The sequence below is a fragment of the Dermacentor variabilis genome, chromosome 7 (genome assembly GCF_050947875.1).
Source record: "Dermacentor variabilis isolate Ectoservices chromosome 7, ASM5094787v1, whole genome shotgun sequence".
NCBI classification, from domain to species: Eukaryota; Metazoa; Arthropoda; class Arachnida; order Ixodida; family Ixodidae; genus Dermacentor; species Dermacentor variabilis.
The window spans coordinates 115,811,761-115,836,290 of NC_134574.1; the positions used below are offsets into that span (position 1 = coordinate 115,811,761).

The following is a 24,530-nucleotide window of genomic DNA, read 5'->3' on the forward strand; positions in this document are numbered from 1 at the left end:
GCCAACGCCTAGGTATAACATAGCTTTTACGATGGCCTCGTCGGTGACGTTGTCGAAGGCTTTCTTGAGGTCAATCGCCAGTACCGCTTTGGTGTACGTTGGTATGAGGGGGTCCAGCATAGCTGTCGTGAGTTGAAACATGGCATCTTGTGTGGATAGGCCAGATCTAAATCCAATTATTGAGTGTTGGTATTGCCCGGTGTCTTCCATGTGGCCGTGCAGTCTAGCTGGGATAACTTGCTCAAAGAGTTTGCCTAAGCTAGAGGTAAGGGAGATGGGGTGCATATTTTCTGGCGCAACTGGTTTGCGAGGTTTGGGTATTAGAATAACCCTTCGATGCGTCCATTCCTCTGGCAGTGTTCCGCTCTGCCAATGCTTGTTGAAGATACTGGTAAGTTCTCGCAGGGAGTTGTCATCGAGGTTCCTAAGAGCGGCATTTGTTACGCGGTCTTCGCCTGGCGTGGTGTTGCGGAGTCCATGAAGTGCTGCTCGAAATTCTTGTATAGTTATGTCCCTGTCCAGTTCAGTATTCGGTGGGCCGGCGAACTCCGGTAAGGGATTCGAAGGGCCCGGCGAGGTGTGTAGGCTCCTGAGTGTCTCCAGCGCCTGCGTGTCATACTTATGGTTGTGTGTTAGTCGAGCGACGATATTTCTAGTATGTTGTTGACTTTTCATGGGATCAATTAGATGTTTTAAAAGATGCCATGCTCGAGCGGTACTAAGATTGCCTCTGAGACTTTCGCATATCGGCTGCCAATTCTGCCTACAAAGTTCTTGGCTATAATCTGAATTTGCTTTGCAAGCTCAGATATCTTGTTTTGGAGTTTCGTATTGCATTTTTGCTGAAAGTATCGTTTCTTGAGACTTTCATGTGCTTCTATCATATGGGCCAATTTTGAGTCCATAACTAGGACTTGTTGTTCTGGGCTATATTCCTTGGGGACCTGTGCTGTCCAGGTTCGCGCATTCACCGGCCCAGTTTCTTGGTTTGTTTCCCGTTGTTTTCTAAATTTCTCCCAGTTGATTAGCTTATGCTTTATTCTCGTACGAGACGCTTGGGGACCTGAGACTTGAACTTCGATAATATAGTGGTCACTGCCTAAAGTATGTGTTGTTCTATTCCATTCCAAATCGTTGATGCGTCTGCCCATCGTGAGGTCCGGACTTGTGTCCATCATTCCTGTTGTACCTTGTCTGGTGGGGCAATCGAAATCATTGTACACCGTGAGCTGAGACTGTTGAGTTTGTGTCATAAGAACCTCCCCTCTGCCGGAAGTTTTCTGGTATCCCCAGTCGATGTGTGCGCAGTTAAAGTCTCCGGCCACTATGATTGGTGTTTTATTTGCCGCTGTGATTATTTGCGCTATTAGGTTAGCGCAGCGCGTTGCTGGTGTACTTGGTGGATTATAGATATTGGCGATGAGCAAGGAATTCTGTTGAATGTCGACTGGGATTACTTCAAGAATTACGTTTCGGACTTTGTGTGGGAATGTAAGTTGTGTGTGCCTTATTGATAGCTTGATAAAGGTGGACACAACTGGAGCACTATCATTTGGTGAGTGATAAGCAGTATATCTCGGGAGCGAAACACTAATTTTAGGGTCCTGTAGCAGTATTAGGTCTGGTGGGTGTTCCTCATTTAGTATGAGTTTGATTAGTGCTTCTCGTTTACGACGTATGCTGCTACAATTCCAATGCCAGAGTTTTAAAAGGGGAGTGGTAGTCTTCGATTTAGGTGAATCACCTGCCATTTTGCTGGCCAGAAGTTTTGGAAGCGGAAGGGGGGGGGAGGGTGATTATGGGTAGGGAGGCCGCCTGCATTTGGTTGGCTGCCTCCGCCACCATTAGGCTCATTTGTGTGCCGAGCTGGGTACAGAAGGTATCTAGTTTGTTCTCTAACATTTTGAAGCGTTCGTCAAAGAGGCAGTCCATGCGAGTTTCGAGTGTTGGAAATCGAGCCTCCAGTGTTTGTAGGCAATTTTCAAGGAATTGCTGACATTGATCGCGCATCTGCTGTTGGAAGTCTGCTAGTTTCGCTGTTAATTAATTTGATCTCAAGTTTGGCTTCAAACTGACCCTCCATCTCAGCTGTTTTGTCTGATGGTTCAGTCTCAGCTGTTTCGGATTAAGGGTGACCAGGACGTAGGTGCGAGGGCTGGGTGATGGTTTGGGTAATGGGTGAGGGGTTGGATTGGGGTGATGGCCTGTCGTAAGCCTCTTACCTCCTCTCAATGGCGCGCCAACTCCTCGTCCCGGGGGTCTGATTTGCGGGCGATTCGTTCTGCCCATGTGAGCTCCTCGGGGGCCTTCGTGGGGGCGGATGGATTCCAGTCTGGGAAATCTTCGGGATGTAGCTGCCGTCTTCCGGTTGTGCTCTTGTTAACTGAAGGCTTCGTTGTTTGTTGTCGCTGTGTTGCTTTGCACCATCCTGTTCCTGTAAGGTGATCGCCGCCGCACAGGATGCACCGGGGCACGCACTGATGTCTTCTGTCTTCGCCGTGGTCTTCGCCGCATCTTGGACTTCTCGGTATTTTTTCTTGTGGGCACACATCATGTCTGTGTCCTGGGGCGCGACAGTTCGTGCAGGCCTCTGGTCGCGCCGTATATGGCGTGCACGGGTGCACTCACCCACAGTAAATAATTCTAAGGGGGGTGGGTCCCTGGGCAAAGGTTATAAGGATGGACTTAGACTTGCCTATGCGTCTTGCTAGTAGGATGCCTGCTTCTGAGATGGTTGTAAGTGACGAGCGGGTCGCACTCACTTCCCATCCTGCCGAGAGAGATTCTGGGTTCGTACGGTGAGTTAGTTATCGTGCGGCCTCATGTGCCGTCTCGTTGAGGTTAGGGAGCGACCCCTCCAATGGTCCCATGTGTGCCGGGAACCAAATGATGGTGAGGTGATGAGTACCAAGTATTCTGCCGACGGTCGGGGACATACTCCCTGTTCCGAAGGACAGAATTGCCCTCTTGGAGTCACAGTATGCCAAGCTTTTATCGTCTCCTAGGAGTAAAAGGCTTATGGCCGCCTGCTCGGCAACCTCAGGACTATCAGTGCGGACCGTGCGTGCGTTGTTGACTGTGCCATCTTTGTTGACCACCACTGCTACATAGGCTCGTCTGCCAGAATATCTGGCTGCGTTTGTAAAGCAGCATGCTTTCCCGGAGGTGGCTGCCTGTCGGAGGAGTGCTTTGGCTCAAGCAAGTCTTCTGTCAATGCTGTGCTCTGGGTTCATATTCCTGGGCAGAGGGGCTGCCCTGATCTTTTTCCTCTGCTCGGGTGTTAGCCCGTGGCTGTTACACTGGATCTCTCGAGGTGCGACGCCGATTTCTCGTAGGATCCACCTGCCCGCAGGTGTGCTGGACAGCCTGGTTATCTGTGCCCGTTCCTGTGCCTCCGCAATCTCGCTAAGCGTCTTGTACATGCCTAATGCGACCAGTGCCTCCGTGCTCGTGTGCGCGGGTAAACCCATGGCTCTCTTGGCGACCTTACTCAGGAGCGTGTCAAGCTTCTCTCTCCACTTTGTACCAATTGTGCATGGTCGCGATGTACACGAAGTGTCTGATTACAAAGGCCTGTGCCTGTCTAAGCAGGTTGTTCTCCTTGAGCCCGTGATGCCGGTTGGACACCTGTCTCAATAGGCGTGTGGCGTTCTCGGCTTTCGTAGTGAGCTTAGCGACTGCGATGGTGTTCGAGCCGTATGCCTCTATTGTCATGCCGAACAGCTTGATGTGACCGACCACCGGAATCGCGTTGCCTTCAGCGGTGTACAGGCGGACACATGGGTTTGCGCCTGTGTCCCATTCCTTCGGTTTTCGACCTCGTCTCTTGGGTCTATATAGCAACAGCTCTGACTTGCTCGGCGAGCACCGCAGGCCTGTTGGTTTCAGGTACTCCTCAGTGGTTCGGATCGCATTTTGTAAAGTATGCTCGATTTGTCCTTCGCTCTCCTTTGCCGCCCACATGGTCACGTCATCTGCACAGATGGTATGTTGGAGGTTCTCGATTCGAGTCGGTTGCCTGGACAGTCCTATCATGGCCAGGTTGAAGAGGGTAGGGGGATATCACCGAGCCCTGCCGGGTACTCCTGTCGCCCAGTACGACTGGCTCCGACTGCAGAGACCCGACTCGTAGCGAGGCTTGCCTTCCCCTCAGGAAGTCACGGTTGTAGTCATGGAGACGTTGACCAAGTCCGAGTGTTGAGATTTGTTGTAGAATGAAGGAGTGCCGTATATTATCAAAGGCCTTTTCTCGGTCTAGGCCTAGGATGGCCTTGACGCCTCTTGTTGTGTTGTCTAGTACCTGGCTTTAGACTAGCTTCATAGCGTCTTGCGTCGCCAGCCCCTGACGAAAGCCAATGATGTTGTGAGGATATATCTCGTTCTCTTCCATGTAAGTACGGTTAAGCACCGCACGCTCCATGATCTTACCTACGCACGACGTAAGCGAGATTGGGCGCAGATTGTCCATGCTGAGAGGTTTGCCGGGTTTTGGTATTGAGACCGTTTGGTATTAAGACGCCACGTCTCATTAACTATAACAGTGAGCTGTTCCGCGCCGCTCTCGTCCAGATTGTGGAGGGCCTTGTTGGTAATATTATCCGGCCCCGGTGCGGATCGGCTGTTGAGACCTCTGAACGCTTGTATAGTTTCTTCCGTGGTGAAGTAGGCCTCAAGCTACGCGTTAGGTCCACCCGAGTATTGGGAGGTCGCGTCCTCCAGAGCTGCTGAATCTGCCACGGGGAAGTACTTGGCCGTCAGTCTTGCTATGAGCTCTGCCGGTGTTTCAGTCTTGCATGCCTCGTATAGCAGCTTGCTCATCGCGTCCCTCTGCGAGGTCTTGGTGTTCGCGCCGTCCAAGAGGTGTTTCAGAAGGTTCCAAGAGTCGCCTTTGCGTACCTACTCGTCAGTCATGTTGCAGATATCGTCCCATTGCTGCCTATCTTGTGTGGAGCTGTGCTGTTCGATGCTCCGGTTTAGCTCCGCAATCTTTTTCCGCAGCCGACGGTTCAGGTGATGTTCGCTTCTAAAACTATCGCAATAAAAGTGGCATCGCAACTTTTTTTCCACGTGTCATACAAAACATCAGTAGTTATTGCCTGAGAACAATAACATCTCCGAAGACGGCGTGATAGCTCGCAAGTCGTGCCCCACACGTCCGGGTAAAAAACAAAACAAGTATCACCTTTGTTTCTAGTGACCTTTTCGGATGGCAAAGCATGATTGAACGTATCGGCAGGTTTTTGCCCGCAAATAGAGGATGAAAACACGCGAAGTGGCGCAAGGTGTCTGTCATGTGGTGATGACGCCAACTGTTAAAGTACAAGAGGAATGAGGGAAATTGAAGGGCTCCATCGTTTCTAGTAACAACCACAAGAAGTCAAGAGACAATGAAGCCAACGAAAAGCGTGAGAAACTAGAGAGTGTCTTACAATTACCTTGACGGAAGGTTAATTGCACTACAGACTCCACTGAAATGGGCTGAAGCGCCAACTGCATTCGCTGTAACCTTACCGACAGTTGCAGGCCAGTGCCGAATTCTAGACGCCCAAGTTTGCTGTCTAGTCATTTGTGATTGGCTCACAGCCTGGCTACTCTTACTCTGATTGGATCGAAGCGCCAACATGGTGGAATTCCAGAACAGCGTCCAGATTACCATGCACTCTAGGACAAATGTTATCCTATCTAGCTTGTTTTAGCACCCCGCTGCGGGCATTTAACACGGAAGGGATGCTTACTACTAGAACCCTTCGTTCATTCCTCGCCATCCTCTTCCGCGGAAGCGTTCGCCATGCCATCGGCCTCCGTACGCTGTGCAGAATAACTGCTCTGGGTAGTAAACGATTACATGCTCACGCACTGAGTGACCTGGCCGAAGTGTTTCCGATTTTCCGAATGGGCTTATCGACCCTCGCTGCCAGTGGCTATTACCCCGTGCACCCCGTTCGCTCACTATCAAGAGGCGACGGGCAGCGGGGGCGCTCAGAGCGTCGTAATGGCAGACGAGAAAGAAAACGCGATTATGCTCGTTTCGAAGCCGGCTCATCGTCCGACTGCCCCCATTTTGTCTTCGCGCAATGCCGCGCAGTGTTATATAGTCGACGCTCGTATGCACCGGGTCTGCGGCGGTTTCGTGCATAAGCGTCAGGTTGCGGGAAGGTTTATAACGGACCGTATTCCTCCTCGTCGAAGGCTCGAGCACAGCGCTCTCAGAAATAACGGCGAAAAGAAACGAAACTCGACTCGCGGCTCGGCAGTAAGTGAGCCGAGTCAGGGGGGCTGAAGAAGAAGTGGGGTTTACCATACCATAGCTAGGCACTACGTCGCGGGATGGTGAGGCTACTACGGAGGAGCGCGCCGATCACGTGACCGCATATCGTCCAATGAGAGCAGTCCCCGAAGGCAAAGAGTCTCTCCATGGCGGAAACGGGCCGTCGCGGCGACTCGAAGGCGGCGTCGCCCCTCCGAAAATTGGGTCAGCGTTCCAGCGGTGCGGGAATCAGCAAAGAAAAGCGAAACCGAACCGAAAGGAAACAAAAGCAGAAAAAGAAAAGAGTGAAAGGAAAGATGAAATGCAGGAGCGGAGAGAAGTAAAAGGGAAAAGATCGTGCTTCGAAAGCTTCTGTGGAGGGGGAAAGGAGAGAAAGAAAAAAAGATGGTGGAAGGAGGTTGGACTCGACTGGAGGAAAAACAGTTCCCACAGTATACTAGGCCGAAGAAACCCGCGTGCGGAGCAGAACTTGCGTTCACAGTCACCGTTGCTTTCGAAGGAGGCTTCGTTCGGCGAAGACATAGCGATTGAGAGGGGAAAGCGAGAGAGAAAGAGGGGGTCATCAGAGAAAAGAAAGCTTCTCTCTTTTATCATTCTTCCTCTGGTGGTTTTACTCCTTGTGCATTAGCTCGCACATTTTTTGGCTTCGCGGTTTCAAGCGCGCCAGGAGTGCCATCGGATGCTGCTAGGATCACATTAAGGACATCCGCGCTCGTGAGACAGCGGCTCCACGCTCGTCGCCTGCTAAACGCCCTCACGTGTCGTCCTCGTCCGCCGAAATAGAGACGTTCTCCTCGAAGGCTCTCTCGTGCAAGCTCGCCTGTGGTGAGAGGTCTTCAGATTCGGGCACGGCACGTGACATTGCCACTACCCTGGGGCAAGCTTTCTGGTCTGTCGCCGGCTAAAATAGACTGCACGAGAGAGAGGTCTTCGGTTCTGAAATAGCTGCCTCTCTTGCGCGAATATCGGCTGGTCCTTACGGAAAAAAGGAAGGAAGTTTGAATTCTTCTCGACTGGCCAGAGACATCCGCACATCCGACGTCGGAGGACACAACGACCAGCGTTCATACCACAGGAGGTCCAGAGCCTGAGTTCCAGTGGTGGGAGAAACCGAAGGAAACCAAGTAGCGGCCTGTTTGGTGGTGTGTTTTTGTTTTTTTTTCTTCAGTGAACGGAAGCTGGTTCTTGTGCAAACCAACAAGGATTACGCGTCCGTGGTAAGACTCTTGGATTCGCCAGGTCGCTGGCGCGGTGTGCTCAGCAAGGTGGAAGCCGCCCACGAGTCGACTCTGTGTCTTCTAGGAGCGACGATGATTTCTGTGGTGCGCGTACCAGGCAACGTCGCCATGATCCTCATATGCGCCCTCGTTCTGATCGGTAAGTTTCAGGAAACCAAAACTCTGTCTATCCCTTGCACATCGTCAACGACGCTCTTTGTGCTATTCGGCTGTCGTGATTGATATTGTACAAATTGAATTCACTAAAAGTTTGCAGGCTATAGAACGGTTCTCAAGAGCGGAGGTGATGCAATCGTAATGTTGGGAATGTTATTAGCTAACGTGCATTGCCGATGGCCAATAGCCCTTGTGAGTGAGAAGCATTGTGAATTCGGCCCAAGGTTCCCGTCTTCCGAAAAAATCTGACATTCGCAATAGATTTTGAACACTGTTTGCGTTCAACGCTCTTCTGGGTTGTCTAGCCGTCAGAAGTTGCCGCGCAACTGCGACTCACTGTGTTTTCTTTTGTCGGCAGCGATAACACCTGTGCTAAAAAAGTAACACTTCCTCGTGGCGTACGTAAGGGTTTCCTTTATCGACCTCAATATCGAATTGCGCTCGGCCGTTGTCAGCGCGCTACATCTTTAGCGGAAATTGATTTTCGTGGTAACCTATCTTTAGTCCCGTACACGTCACTGAGGTAAGGCGTCGTCGTAACCAGGCCCTTTTTTCTTCCTCGGAGCGAGAGATGTTACAAGTGGGGAGGGTTACGTTGCGTTGAAAAGTGACATAAACGTAGGAAGTGAATTGATTCATTAGAGATGTGGCCTTTAATATAGAACCATCCAGCGACTGTGATAGAACAAAGAGTCCATCTCAAGGTGATGGTGTCTGAAGTTACCATAATCTGAAGTTACCATCAGATACCAATCAGAAAACGCGGCTTCCGTGGACAGTAATGAGAAGTGAGCCTCTCGACAGTCAGTGCCTGAACACATTGGTTTCTGCAACAAACTAAAGAGAAAAAAAACATAGTGAAACATTGATTTTTTTTTACTTCCCAGTGAAGCAATCGAGTACATACAAAAAGTTTGGCCAACGAAATCACTTTGGGGTTGCGTCGGAGGCCTACTGTGGTCCCGAATGTACCGCTTGTACGAGTACATCCGAAACACTTTCGGTTCATCTCGAGTAAGGGTTTCCTAAAACATGCTTTAGAAGTGCTGTACGTTTCAAAAACAAAACAAATCAACAACAGTGTAAGCCAGTAGACGTCAGTGTTATTAGCATGAAAAAGTGAGAGAGGGTGACACTCACTACATGGAGACACGATATATAGAAACGTGCGGCTAGTTCAGTTGAGTTCACGCAGGGCAGGTGTAATTGGCGCGGGCCATTGTCCCAGGCATGCAGTGGATCTGACAAGTTTTCTGAACATAGCAACGATTTCAACGCGCGGCATCGCAATGTCAAATCAATACGTGACTATATGGTGGCATGAAACTCCGTCATCCTTTATTGACCAGTATGACTGTGACGCAACATGTGGACTGTGTGTACAACAATGAGGGAATAGAGCGTAAGAAAGTGCGTTTGTAATTAACATCCTTTCGTATAAACAAACCCTCGGCGTGTTTATATGTATAATGAAAACGTGACTTGCGAGGGACATGTTGGCATCTCATGAAAGGCGATATGTCACCTAACGGGCTGTATCCTTCTCGCCACGTGGCATCTCATTAATGGTAACTGTCGAGCGTAGTAGTTCACGAACAAATAATTAAGAAGGCATCTCTGTATCGCACGACCATGTCGAACATCGTATATGAGTGGCATTATAAAAACGCATTCAGCCAGTGGGAGGTCTGCACGCTTCTTGAATACTGCTTTACGTCAAATGCTTGTCATTCGCTTACATGCTGTCTATGCGCATTGCCTAATAATATTAGGCAATAGGCTGTGGTGGTAATAGTCATTGGTAATAGTCATTGGTGGTGGTAGGGACACTGCTACAGGCGGTTTTCTAGCCTGATAAACAAGGCCCGGCGATTACTCTGCCTGCAACGACTCCTTCTGGATACACGGTTCATCACCTCACGTCTCAAAGTCTACCCTCTCCAAGAAACGCGAGGAGAACGCGTAGTACCACTCTTCGGATGATCTGGCGAGGTGTTCTGTGAGGGTCCACGTCGTGGACATGTGCATTTCGTCTGCTGCTTAAGTGCTGATTGACAGTGGCGCCTGCTTGCTGCGGACGCGCAGCGCAGCCCAGCCATTCTGAACTTCAACAGCAGACGAACTGGGCGTGTACATTATATGGACTCTTACAGAATACCTCCCCTGGTGACCCTCTGGAAACACCAGACGTAAACTGCGCAGTCGTGTGGGAAACCTCTACACTTCTTGCGGCGTCAAGAACAGAACGCTTCACTTCGCAGTGTAACGCTGGCAAGACCATACATGAAGTGCTCCGCGTCGCCCATCATGTCGTAGTCTCCACAGAGCGGGAAAGATAAGTTCCCAAGTTGAAATGCCCTAAGCTGCCGCGTGCGCCGAACCCGTTCTTGTTCTTAAAAAAGTAGTGTGCCCTCCGAGCGTGTTAGACATTTGACCACCGTGCAGAACTCATGCGGCGTCATCCAAGCGTTATTATCATTAGCATTATATCAATATTATCATTATCATCATTATTGTGTCTATATGCGTTGTGGTATACATTATTTGCGAAGGTGTTCTTGAAAATAGCCCAGTGACGTCATTCTACAATAAGTGCTGATGCATAAGTACTCAGGCTGCGTTCAGGTAGTCTGTAGATTTTGCGCGCGCGCACACACACACACACGCACACACACGCACACACCCGCACACACACACACACACACACACACACACACACACACACACACACACACACACACACACACACACACACACACACACACACACACACACACACACACACACACACACACACACACACACACACACACACACACACACACGCGCACACACACACACACACACACACACACACACACACACACACACACACACACACACACACACACACACACACACACACACACACACACACACACACACACACACACACACACACACACACACACACGCACGCACGCACGCACGCACGCACGCACGCACGCACGCACAGGCACATAAAAAACCTGAACAGTTTCTATGGGTAGTATCTTGGTCTGGTCCCTTGTGTTGTTTGGCGTTGTTTTATTACCGATGTGAATTAACTAGCCCAAAAGTATGCCTTGACCAGTTAAATTTCTATGGGCTTTTTAAATAAGGTTCTTGCCAGGGCAGGCAGTGAAAACGGCACCCGCTACGTGATTAAGGAACTGCTGAAGGGACAAATTATTATCTCGAAAACAATTTTCTTCCCTCGATACTCAAATGGAAGCCCCGGTGTGGCTTTCTGGGGCTGAGACTTGAACTATTGTAACATAAACGAGTGGGAATAAGAGAGATACGCCCATGACCTACCAGCACTAATTCATTATTGGGCACTGTTCTGTCATCTCATGCTCAACGTTACCTGTTCGCGTGTACTCTACCGATGGTCTAAAACGCGACATGATGATTTGAGGCAGAGAAGCGAATAAGCGCGATTACTCGAGAATGCGATGCCACGTTGCTGCACATCTGGTCGCTAAAGGATGCAGGAACTACGGTAAAGGGCATTGCGCAAGAGCCAGAAATTACGCCGATGTAACGAAAACTCGAGACGACGGAACCAAAGTACGCATAATAGTTCTAAATTGACGCGTTTTATTCTCATTGTATAGCGTGGCGCTTCGGTGGTTTTGGCACATATAGCCCTCGACAATATTTTTTGACAGTGTTTCGTAGTGAATGCTACGGGCAGACTTAGTTGATGAGACAAAAGCCTTTTGAATCATCAGGGCTGCTGAAGAGCTGACGTCTTGACTTTGTGACACCGCGGTGAAACTGCTGGCTCTTTTGAAAGTTATGGCGATTGAAGACTTTCCTCTCCCGAGATTCCAAAAAGTGCGCGTGCACGAGGGCACCAGCCAGATGCCTTGAAGCCATTTGCGGCCATGCGTGTTGTGACTTGGCGTCTTTTATAAACAAACACTGGTTTTTCTCAAATTGACGCTGACCGAGGTGGTCTGTTTGCAACAAGCATTACCGATTTCCACGTTCGTCCGACTGAACCCTAAAGTGACCCGCTCTGCCCGGGGTTACCGTGTCGCTCCCGCAAATTTTCTCACTGCTCTGTTCGAAATTTACGTCAAGAGGGTGCCCAGCTTCCGTTGCAGCCGAAGATGAAAATTGAGAAATTAAGATAAATATTGTGGGTTATGCAGGAGTATTGGTATTGTCCGGAACGCAATGCTTCACTTTCGACGATGTGTCCAAACGCAGCAGCGTATAGAAGTTCGTGGAGAAAGATTCTAGAGATCTTATGCACGTGGGTTCCTCGCATTGCTGTGAGGCAACTTGGAGGAGGGTGAAGAAACTTCGTTGCACTGCGTATCTGATTTTGCGTAACTTGCAGAGCAGTTGGTGCTTATGTGGCATTGCTTTCTTTTTAACTTGTGCACTGACACATCTGCGCTCTGCAACTGGAGCCTTGGCTGCCACGGCACTGCATTAACCTAAAAAATGTCAGTGCGGAATTCTAGAAGTCAAGTTTCACCGTTTCTCGTATGCGTTAGGTGATTATCAGGAGTGGTAAAACAGGAAAAAAATTCGAAATATGATAAATAAAGAATACGGAGTTATAATATGCAAACGAATGCAGATTATTTTTCTGCTTCTAAATAAACGAAAGAAAAAGAAGGACTTACCAGAAGACAGTAGCTTAAAAACATTTCTGCCCCTTCAATACATACGATCCTATCTGCTACCTGGAATTTCTTTCGACTGTGCCGCTTGAAAAGTAACGAAAAGTGATAGCGAGACACATTTGCTGGTTGTTTAACAATGATATGTTGATAGCGCCGCCGAACCGCATGCATGACACTTTCTTTAAACCAAGCATGCTCCAGTAACCTCAGGAACGCCGTCCATTTAGCCATGGTCTGATATTTGAATTATCCGAATATTAATTCTAGAACTAAGTACTTCTATTTGAAACGAAAATATATAGCTTGTTGTCAGAAAGTTACGTTGTCGCGCCTTCAGTTATGATTACCAATCAAACCGATTGCACGATCGATTTCGACTTTCTTAGCGGTGTCCATAGTATTTCGGAAATGCGCCAGAACGTGCGTTGAATCTTGTTGTCGCATTAAACGTTAAAGAGGCGCAGCGTATGCTGCAGTACTTTGGCCACTCGGGCTATTCACGTCCGAGGACGGTGATATGCACGCCGGTGCAGCCAGCCCATCAAGCGCACACCTCATTCCATCGTTCCACGTTTTCACACGCGGACCAAAATAAACGACCGGCATTTCAGTCAGCCCCCTTTTAGCGCCAGGCTCGCGTTCACTCGGCGAAATGAGCTCTCAATATAGCAGCAACGGCTAACTTTTTTTTTTATGGCTGTAATAGCTAGGGTGCTAATTTTGCGGCAGCGTCTTACGGGGTTGTGCTCTTTCGACATTCCGCATGCCTCTACGAGCGAAACGTTACGTAGTTTTTAGAAATAGCAGGCCCAAAGATAGCGGGTGCTGTCGCTAGAGAAGGTTCTACGAACTTGCCGTTGACGTTATTTCGAGGGTACGTAAGAGAGGCGGGAGGGGGGGGGGTAGCCTTTAAGGTACGCTAACCAGCCACTTGTGGACGACATATTCTAAACCTCGCTAATGAACGATTACCCTGAAAAGTAGTCTTTTCGGCAACACGCGTGCTCCCGGTGGTAATGTGCAGGGAATGTTCATGGGGCCGATCTTACCATGCAGACGGGACGCATGCACAACTTATCGCGTGCCTACATACAAGCAGTCACGTGATAAGTTGGTCCGCGGAGAGGGGCGAATCAGCGGCTGAGTTCGCGAAGCTTTTCATTCTTAGGGGCTCTTCGCCATTGGCCAGGCGCCTTCACTAATAATACGTCCAGCGTCAGAATTGGCTGAAATTTTATCTTACGAACATTTCTAGCGTAAGACGCTGTTTTGTGAACACGTGCCCAGATTAAATCGTCTTTATGCAGCCTTAGAGACAGGGTCACACGGAATGCAAAAGTGCTAATGACAGTTACGACTAGGTACTGTTTCAATTTGAATTATTTGACGGATTTCCAGGGTATATTTTGTGGACGCAGATACACATAAGTTGTAATGGCTACGGACTATATTTTCTGAATTTAAGACTACATACGCCATTTGGATGGCATGGACCTGGTACAGCCCTATTTCTTACGAAGAAGCTTTAGCTCGAGGGCTTTCACCTAAATACATGGGAAACGAGAAATCGCTTTTCGGGGAAACCACTGCACCAAGTTTAACGAGGTTTGTTGCATTTAAAAGAAATAGTTTACATCTAGTGTCTGTTGGTTACGAAATTCCGATTTTTGTCGCCAATTTGTAAAATAAACATTCTCATATATTCCGAACTTTCAGAAAACGAAACTATAAACTTTACTACTCTGTAACTCAGCAAAGAAAAATGATATCACTATTCTGTAAATTTGTCATCTAAAGTGGACAAAATTGATATATTATACATGACTTGCAAATAAACCATTGTTATGTCAGTAGAACTTTCGCACAACGCTTGTAAACAATGTGAGACATTCACGTAAGATAGCAATTGACATGCCAAATTTGTATTCTTCCGATGCTCTAGCAGATGCGATTTACAAAACTGCGATATGTGTTCTTGGTGCAGAGCTATAGGAATTCCTAAACTTCGTGCTTCTATGTTTTTTCAGAATTGCCCATATCTAAAAAAAAAATTTTTTTTTAGAAATTCAGTCCCTAAATCAAAATCCCGCTTCCGACACTCACTGGAATTTAACGTTATCTCTCAAATGCAACATATTTGATTAAAATCGGTCAAGGGGTAATCTCAGAAAAGTATTTCTGCGTTTTAAGTATACTCAAACAGGCTGCATCGAAGTTGGTCTCGAGGTAAAGCTGCCTCTTAAGGGTAACAACTCTTTTTGATGCATTACAGAGCAGTACACAGACAAAGCTGCAAAATGCCGGCAGACATGAATTTTCTAACAAAGTTTCATCACAATATTTTCGAGTTGCATAAAATCCTTTACCAACGGGAAAAAATTACGTTCGCTTCGGAACTCAAGACCCTACTGACACTTTTTCATCGCTACGCTCACTGCCACGTATCTTAAACCACAATTACCCGGACTTAATAACGGTTAAGGTAATTTGCAGTTATGGCCTACCGCTCTTATGCAAATCGGCTCGGAAGATCTGACTGCACTAATTTCGACAGCAAATGGTATACCGCGTGCGTAAACGGTGTCAAGTGTTCCTTGTGGCAGCACATAATCGCGGTGGGCCGTTAGCGAGGCGCAGTTTCACAGTAGACGGGTGTGCCTGTGTGTAACGCGTACTATTACCTCACCGCTAGCTGCGGGTTCGACTTGTCCTTCAACAGTGCTCCCTTTGCTGGGCAACCAGCGCATTATCATTTTCTTTCAAGGACGTTGTTCAATCCTGCCTGGCGAAGGAAGCAGTCGCAATTTCAGCACTCCACCAGATGTTAGCCGGCGATTTGAACCGGTGCTGCTAAAGCTCGATGGCGATGGCCATTTAGGAGTTCTGGTAACCGTCATGCGCTGCGCTTCGCAGAAGACCCAGACGCGAGCATCGCGGCAATCGGTAACCACAATTCTGGCGAGGAAGACGTTCTCACGTTACAGCACCGCCATTCCATCGAGCAATTAAGTTTCATCGAGCGAATTGTTCACGTGTCGCTGCTTGTGTCTTCGGAAGAAAACGAGGGAAGATGGAAGGCCGAAAATTTTGAATAGCAACTGTTAATTTAAACGACGTTGTGACACGCTGCAGGGTTACGCACTAGAAGATCCAGACACTCGTTCTATTCGGTGCATATGGGTCGTGTTTTCAAAGGTTGGGAGAGAATCAAAGTAAGGGTAATCACATTTTTCGATGACGCAATTTTTGTCATTGTAATCGGTTACATTTTCTCTGTAACGTATACAGGTCTCATGAAAACATAGATTTTGCATCGTCTACTTTCCGATTTTCACTTTCAATTAGACCTTGAGTTTAGGTAGATGATTCGGAAATGAAGCCACCATTATTTAAGCATTGCACGTCAGAGTGTTAGTGTAGTTTGCAGCGGCGTACTTCCACGTGGCATGTAATATCTATCGGCATACGGAAAGCTGTTCGTTCGTTCAATTACTCGAGCTTGGGTTTTATACGTTCCAATACGAACTTGCTGCCGGAGCCCTAGTGCAACGAGATTGCCAAACTGCTCAATCTAAAGAGTTAATAGCTTCCAGCGGGGCTTGTTTCCTCGGCGTCCATTGCTATCGTTCTGAGGCGAACACAGGCTGGCTGATAGAGCCTTATGACCCGACAACAGACAGCTCACATCATGACAGAATGCAAATAAAATGAAGACAGTCCAGCGCGAACCAAATCTGACATGGACGATAAGGACAAATACAACCGAAACAAGCGCAAGTGAAACTACAGTTTCGCTAACCGCGCCGCGCAAGAACAAGACGAAGAAGTGAAGCATCTCTTCCTCTTCGCCGTCCTGATTTCCCGTCTTTGCTTTTATTTCGCTCCAGTCACGCACTCCCAAACTGCCTTTCCGAGTTCTCGCTCGACGGTGCACGAGTAAACGCAAAAATCGTGCTCACCTCCCGTTTTCTATATTTATTTCTTTTTCTTGTTCGCCTCGACTGGGCGGAAAGCGAAACGCGCTATTCCTGTCCCAATCCGCGCGGTGGGGTGACGCTTTAAAACCAGGAACCGCGCCGGCGTGAGCCCAGTCGACGACGGGCAGACGAAACTCGGAAGCATTGCGGGCATTGCGCCGTCTGCTAGTGTGGCCACAATGGCTGTCTATCGGCGCTCAGGTTTGAGGGCTACCCCAAGACGAACCAGTAGAGCTTAATGGATGCTTCTTTAGCCGCTTCCCGTCGTTCGCAGAGGACGCGTCTGTGAAGGGTGCCGCTATAGTTCCTCCGCGACGTCGATGACCACAGCGTTAGGAAGCCGGTGAGGGCCGGCGACGTCTTTTGTTTGGGTGCCGTAAACATATTAATATTAGCGTACCGTTTCAAAGTGTGCGTAGTTATTTTTGAAAGATATGAATGTCATATAGTGTCATATATATATATATATATATATATAGTCATATATGTCATATAGATATGAGTCATACAGTTTATGTTAGTTTATGTGGCAGCCATGCACAACTGGTATAACTCCGAGAAGAAACGATTAAACACGCTCATCAGAAAAAGTATAAAAAAAGTACTAGGCATTCCGTTACGGGCGAGCACGGACCTCCTTATGCAACTAGGAGTGCACAACACATTAGACGAGATAATCGAGGCCCAGGAGTCAGCCCAACTGGCCCGTCTATCCTGTACCCCGGCTGGAAAGAAGATCCTGGCAGTTCTTGGCATCAACCCTATCCTCATGGAAGAGCGGAAATATGAAATTTCAGAAAATCAAAGGAACAACATAAGAGTTGCACCGTTTCCCCGTAATGTTCATCCTCGACACAACGTAGGCAGACGCAGGGCAAGAGCTCTCGCCCTCCTCAAGCGTACCAAGGACGATCCCTACTCGGCATGTTTTGTCGACGCAGCCCAATATGGACAGTCGTCTAACTTCGCCATTGCCCTCGTTGATCACAACGGACAGATAGTGAATGCGGCTTCCCTGAAGTGCTCAACACCAACCAGAGCGGAGCAGGTCGCAGTTGCTATAGCACTCCTTGACAACAGCAGATCACAAATGTTCACTGATTCGAGATCGGCGGTCAGGGCTTTCGCTTCAGGATCCATCGCTGAGGAGGCTGACAAGATTCTCAAGAACAAGATAATCTCTCCGCACACCATCACGTGGTTTCAGGCTCACCTCGACCCCCAGCTTGACTCGTTTCTCAATCTTAATGACATTGCCCACTCCCAAGCGCGCGCACTAACCCACCGCGCGGGAGCAAGATTGAGCTCAGACTCCGGGGTTCTCGAGTTTCGGGACACTCTCACTACTTTCAGCGAAATTACTACGCACTATCACCTGGGTAGGAGGACTTCTCCTGCCCCTCACTGCAAACTGGCTAGACCTCTGGCGTCCACTTTACGCATGCTTCAGACGCAGTGCTATCCAAACCTGGCCCTTTTCCACACGATCATTCCAGAGGCTTTAAGCTCTACTTGCCCCTACTGTGGGGCTGTTAGCAGTCTCACACACATGCTCTGGCGATGCCCCACGTTACAGGGACCCAATCGCATCACAGAACAAGAATGGAGCTCTGCCATCCGGAGCTCAGAATATGCACGTCAAACTTGGGCTGTCCAGAGAGCCCACGATGCGGCGGTTAGGCTCGGCCTACCAGTCCCCACGTGGGAGCGGCCCGCAGCTCTGCCTTAGGGCAAAGCTTCTCAGGACCTTGTTATTAAAGTTCTTTGTCTGTCTGTCTGTCTATGAATGTAGTAATGTCAAAGACCGCGTTCCTTCAGAAATCTTGATGAGTTTTGAGCAAAGGCAAAAATTAAGAGAAAGGAAAGGAAAAAAAGAAAGGAATCATAACATAGCCACTTCATTCATACGTCAGAAGTGCTACCGCGGAGCAGTTTTGTAAGATCTGTGGACAGTCATGCCAAAATATGAAGTATTTCGACATGGCTGACCAGGGTCTCAGCCGAGGTCGCAGCAAGCCCTGCTTAACGTGTTGAAAAGCTTTCAAGCGGTATTTAGAGTTTTCTCGGGTTTGTATTTATTGCGTCCTTTTCTTGTGCCCAGACAATCTCTCTAAAAAAATTGTGTAGGGATATGCGTAAACGCGAAGTATAATTCCAGAGTGTGCGTGATTACTTATTGTTCAACTATACTCCTATGTGGCTGTCGCTGCCGTGAGTAAGGATGGTCACAATGATATCAGATATTATCATGTGGTTATCGCGCTCACATTATCTTGCAGACGTGATCACACTGACATCACTGACACGCTAGCATATTTAGACAAGGCTCCTAGAATTCATAGAATCGTGATGATCTTACATTTGGAACCCATAATGCCAGGTATGATGCTTGTAAGAGTCTCTTATGTAGGTTCCATTTAAACGCCAACTGCAACAAAATTTCACTTGTGCTAAATTTTTTATCGTTGTATATATGTGCCACTTAAAGCAATCTTGGCAAATCTTCAGTGATAGCAATTACACTATATTCTTGTTAGCAGCCTTCAAACAGCACCTAACCGGACGACTTGTACACCTTGTGCTAATCCGTGTGACGTGGTCCAACACGGCGCCTCCGGGATTTTTCAGCGCACCGCGGGTGTTTAGTTATCTCGGAGGTCATGCCGATGAGAAGCACGCGCTAGGTCATGCTTCACTTCCAGCGAGCGGTAATGGCGGCGTTTTTTTCTTAGTTTCGATACGAAAAACGGCTGTTCTTGCGAGCCTTTCGCGACGGTTCGATTAGTTTCTCAAACGTCAAATTTTTACGCAGAAGCTTCGAGCTGTATCTACACTAGCTTAAACTAGGCTTTTTACGGGGTCCAGAGTTTATCTAATTTTGCCTAAAATTTAACTAATACACCTAAAATTTAACCTAGATTTATTTCTCAAATTTAAATGTTTACCTACAAGCCAGATCGATAAACTTCTGTGTCGCATGTCTGGAGCGCGTGTACCAAAAAAAAAAAAGAAGAAAAGAAGAAGACTAACGAGTTACCAAGTTAAGGTTATCCGGCGGATCACCATCGCTTTTTCCTCAAGCCCGCATGTCGTCTCCGTCGCAACCGGCATTCAATAACCCTTCTACCGATTGCTCCAACTATCCGGCAACCAGTTTGCTGAACAAGACCAACCCGTCGCACTTTCTTTCGTCCCCGCCAACTCGCTGTGATTTCTACTTTTAGGCTTCACTTTCCGAGCACGTAACCGAAGTTGCGTATACGTGCCCTCCGATACGTGCGTGCGCAGAAGTGTTTTCACTATGCTTCGCCGCTGACCGCCAACAAAAGAAGCACGCGCTGACGGGAAGTCGCACACTTTCTGCCGCGTTACCCAGTTACAAAAATTACGCTCGGCCCTTACGCACGAAGGGACAGACCCCCCCTATGAGTTTTCCTCGCATCCCAGTTTTGGGCGACTGCGCATATAACGCTTTGCATATTTGTTCTTTGTTTTTGTTGGCTCCTTGGGCGCCCGCGTGTCAGCGCTCGCGGGCAGCTTTGTGCGTAAGCCGCGAACGGTGTGGCCAGGTGTGGCCGCGAAACTCGCTCGCCTGCTTCCTCCGATGACGACATAGATTTCACGCTCTGATATCGCACTCCAGTGCGACCGCGAGCCTCTGCCCGAAGCAAGGCGCCTTTGCGAAAGAGCGCGCGCGCAGCGTCACTCGCGTTGTCCGAATCCTCGCTGGTTCGATTGCTTGAGCTAGGCGATACATAAAAGCCTGATCGATCACGCACGGCGTCGTAGTTGGGCGGCTCGTTATGTGTACCTGCACTATTAATACCCCCCCCCCCCCCCGGGTGAAGTAATCAGACGCACGCGTTGACGTCTGATTTCCTGATAAAATTATTTAGCGAATTTTGGCTAACTGTGCTGCTGAATTATCAGACTGGGACGTTTATTTCGCCCGGTTTTGTTGCGAATATGGTTATTCAAATAGTATTACTGCCTCGGATTCGCCATATTTAGCAATTAGAAACAGTGATCGCTGAAACACACGGCATAGAACAGAATTTGTAGCACTTCTAGGGGGCAGCCACCATCCTCTGTTGTGGACGGAGAGAACTGGCAGAAACAACGGAAGAACAATCGGGATAACGCACAGCCTGTTCTTGTCGCATGCTTGCAAGCAGTGTTCACTAGCCAGTTCTTTGTGGTTAATTATGTACGATTCCTCTAAACGGCTGTGCGAGAGTAGAGGATTATGGCCTATTGTTTTGTCTGTCACAGGTCGGTACAGCGTAATGATTCCACTCCATCTTTTTTATTGCCGTAGCAAATTATATGGACACTCCAGACGTATTTCTGCCGTCGGCGTCGCCGTGAGGTTCCGTATAAAGTCCAAGGGCGATGAAATCGTCGCCGGGCGCCGTGTGCTGTATGTGCGAGTGCGAGCTTGCGAGGGTGAGCCGTCGAATGCCGCTCGATCTATCGTGCGCCAGCGAGGAAGGCGGGGTGGAAACGCGCCCTCTTCTGTCACGCGCGAGGCACGCAGGTGAGGCGAGGTAGAAGGGGGTGTTCGTCTCCGGCGGCAGCTGCTACGGCGCTGCCGTGTGGGAAGTCGTGCGCCTGCGAGGGTCTCATCTTCAAAGTGATTTGCGATGTTTGCAGAGGGCGCGTAGTGCCGGCAGCTTCGTATGCGCTGGGCTTTCGACTTTTCGTTCGCGTTGAAGTGAGATATGTACGCAGGTCAAATCGCTCGTTGCTGCTGCCGCGATTCCTAACTCTGGTGTTCTCACAGGGAGTTTCCGCGGTCATCGAGCGAGATGTGTTCACGTTTACCTTTGCGCGCGGGACACTTGTTGATTAGTAAGCGGATGTTAACAAGCTTATACGGCCGATAAAACAACCGTCCTTACCATCCTTACCACCGTCCTGCTATAGCAATCGATGCTGCGCCTTTCGGGCGAAACTGCGGCTTTTTTAGAGCGCAGCTCTTAGGAGCCCGTTCCTGGGTTGAGCGTCGGCGGGCCTCGGCGTCCCTCGTAACCGAGCGAACGAGCCCAGCGAAGGATGAAAGAGAGAGCCCGGAGCGCAGCCCCGGATGAAAGAAAGGCGATCTCGAAGAGAGCGCGAGGAGGAAAGCGGTGGAGGAGGGCGCAACGGAACCATGAGGAAGAAATCGGGGGTAAGAGAGTATGGCGACATGGCGAGGAGGAAAGGGGAGTGCCGCATGACACAAGCTCCGCGGCGGCGACCCAGTGCGCATGCGCTATTTCGTCTGTGTGGCCTCCGCTAGAGAATGTGCTCCGCGCGAGCCACGCGCACCGGTGTTCTTTCCTCTGAACAATGAGTGACACAACGGCTGGAAGTGTTTCGTCTGCCACCGCTGCTAAACACTTCGAAGCACTGCGCTCGAAAATCGCACTAGGGAGTATCGTCGGGGAACCTTTTTTTTCCTTTCGTAACTTTGCCAGTGGTCCAAGCTCCGCACCATCTGTCGGCGAGCGGTGGATTATAAAAAAAGCCATAGGACCGAGCGGAAACGATTGCTGCGTGCTACTATCCTCGCTTTGCGTTGCTTTATTCAACATCCTCATGATGATGATGTTGCATAAAGAATTGAATTGAATTGAAAGTTCGTTAATAAGCGTTCCTTTATGAATATATATATATATATATTCGCTGTCTGGAAAGGTCCGGTGGACAACCCTTTGGGACATGTATAGGCTCCCTAGGCGACCTCTCTTAAAGGAACGCTTATTAACGAACTTTCAATTCAATTCAATTCCTTATGCAACATCATCATCATGAAGATGTTGAATAAAGCAACGCAAAGCGAGGATAGCAGCACGCAGCGATCGTTTCCGCTCGGTCCTATGGCTTTTTTTATAATCCACCGCTCGCCGACCGATGGTGCGGAGCTTGGACCGCTGGCAATATATATATATATATATATATATATATATATATATATATATATATATATATATATATATATATATATATATAGTGCAACTGATGGTGGTTCGGACTAGACCACCGTCAATTGCACTTCGCTCGTCGAGGTGGCGGGACGTGTGTCGAGTGCGCTCCTCAACAGCACATTGCAATGTGGTGAACGCGCGACATAATGCTAACGCATTTCTCTCGCGTTTACCGTTACATTGCCACTGAATTTTTGTAGTAATTAGGACGAATAAAGTTTGCGTTGTTAACGTTTTAAAGGGAGCACTCCTTTTTCGCGGCGGGAAAGGCAGAGCCTCGTGGCTTAACCCGAAGAAGCATAGCCACATAAATACAGAAGATTTAAGCGGCGTCACATGCGTCCACTCGGTGTTTTAGTACTGTCAGATATCTTTGGCGACGTGTGCGCGTGCTTCATTCTAGTGCGATATCAGTCGTATCGTTAGAATGGCGTCCGTATTAACGAAAAACATTGACATAATTATCGATGATGAAGATTTAATGGTGTTGGGTAAGCCATTCCATGGTTTTACAGCCGTAAATGACAATGTCATTTTTCCTTAGTTACAATGAACCATAGGCAGTAGAAGATTGTAGTTACGTACAAACCTGGTATTACTGTAATAAGATACCTGGAATCAATGAATTCGCGCGAAAGCTGTTCAGTAAGTAATTTATAAGCTATTATGTCGCCGTGTTGTTTGGAGTGCTACGTGCTAACGTCGTTGTGCGTGCGCTAAATGCTATTCTGCTCTTTCTCCTAGAAAACTATTTCTCCTAGACTGGTTCTGGCGCGTTATAATCGGAATGGGGAAGTGAGGGCGTGGGCACATCGCCAGCATACGTAATGCTGCCCGCACACCTCACAGATGGGGCGGCCCGATTTCCGACTAACGCGATAAATGACTGCGTCGTCAGGGAAGACGAGCGCGAACCGTCGCGTCATCATTCGGTCGCGCTTCGCGCAAGACTTATGATGGCGTGGAATTTAAACTGTTGCTCTTCGCGCATTAAAATTATGGCGTTTTACGCGTCAAAACCACTTTTTGATTACGAGGCACGCCGTAGTGGAGGACTCCGGAAATTCGACCACCTGGGGTTCTTTAACGTGCACCTAAATCTAAGCGCACGGGTGTTTTTGCATTTTGCCCCCATCGAAGGAAGGAAAAAGTGGAGAAGGAAGGCAGGGAGGTTAACCAGTGTAGCGTAACCGGTTTGCTACCCTACACATGGGAGCGGGATGGGGGGATGAAAGATGGGAGGAGGAGAGAGAGAGAGAGAGCACATAACACAGTAAACACATCGTCAGTTACAGTCCGTCACTCTTGCGCGGTACGCGACATCACTGTCACAGCCGCTTGTCCAAGCCCGTATCCTTCATAAACCGAAGTAGTCCCTGCGTCGCCTTCAGCTGCGATGTCTTCTGTCGGCGATATGTGAAAATGGTTGCAACTGACAATGGTCTATTGTCCAGGTGCGCTAGAACGGACGCCATGGACTGTCTCTGAACATTATATTCAGGACAGTCGCACAGAATGTGTTCCAGCGTCTCCTCGCAAAGACAGGCATTGCAGAGAGCGTTGTCGGCCATTCCAATGCGAAACGAGTAGGATTTCGTGAAGGCCACCCCTAGCCATAAGCGATAAAGCAGGGTGGCCTCACTTCGGCGGAGTCCAGTTGGCATACACAGATGCACAGATTGCTGCGGTTGGTCTGGCTGCTTGGTGTGCACCATAGAGAGAGCGTGAGCTCCCGTGCAAGAACTTGAAGGCTTCTGGCTGCGTCGGACCGTGAAAGTGGTATGGCCTCATCCTGTGTGTCTTCAAGAGCTGTCCGAGCGGCTTTATCGGCGTCTTCATTTCCCATGACGCCGCAGTGACTTGGCAGCCACTGAAACGTCACGTGATGTCCTTTCTCATGTGATATATGAAGGATGCATCTAATATCGAGCACGAGCTGTTCGAATGGCCCGCGACGCAGAGCTGATAGCATAGATTGTAGGGCTGCCTTTGAGTCACTGAAAATTGACCATTGTCGAGGTGGTTCCCGATTGACGAAACAAAGTGCAGCGCGAAGAGCAGCTAGTTCCGCAGATGTAGATGTCGTTGGGTGGTCAGTCCTAAAGCTGATGGTAATACCTCTTGCTGGGACGACCACAGCACCGGACGAACACTGGATGTTTGTGGAACCATCTGTATAAATATGTTCACTGTCCGCGTACCTCTCGTGCAGATGAAGCAGAGACAGTTGTTTCAGCACAGGCGACGACAAATCAGAC

At 48.8% G+C, this 24,530-nt stretch overlaps 1 protein-coding gene across 1 annotated transcript in view; it reads left to right on the forward strand.

Annotated features, from left to right (window-relative positions):
* Window positions 1-7,578: 7,578 nt before the first annotated feature.
* Window positions 7,579-24,530, forward strand: part of LOC142588806 (uncharacterized) — a 70,525-nt gene continuing 53,573 nt past the window's right edge. Inside the window, exon 1 of the mRNA XM_075700624.1 lies at window positions 7,579-7,645. Within this exon, the coding sequence (XP_075556739.1) occupies window positions 7,579-7,645 (67 nt within the window). The remainder of the gene's footprint in view (window positions 7,646-24,530) is intronic.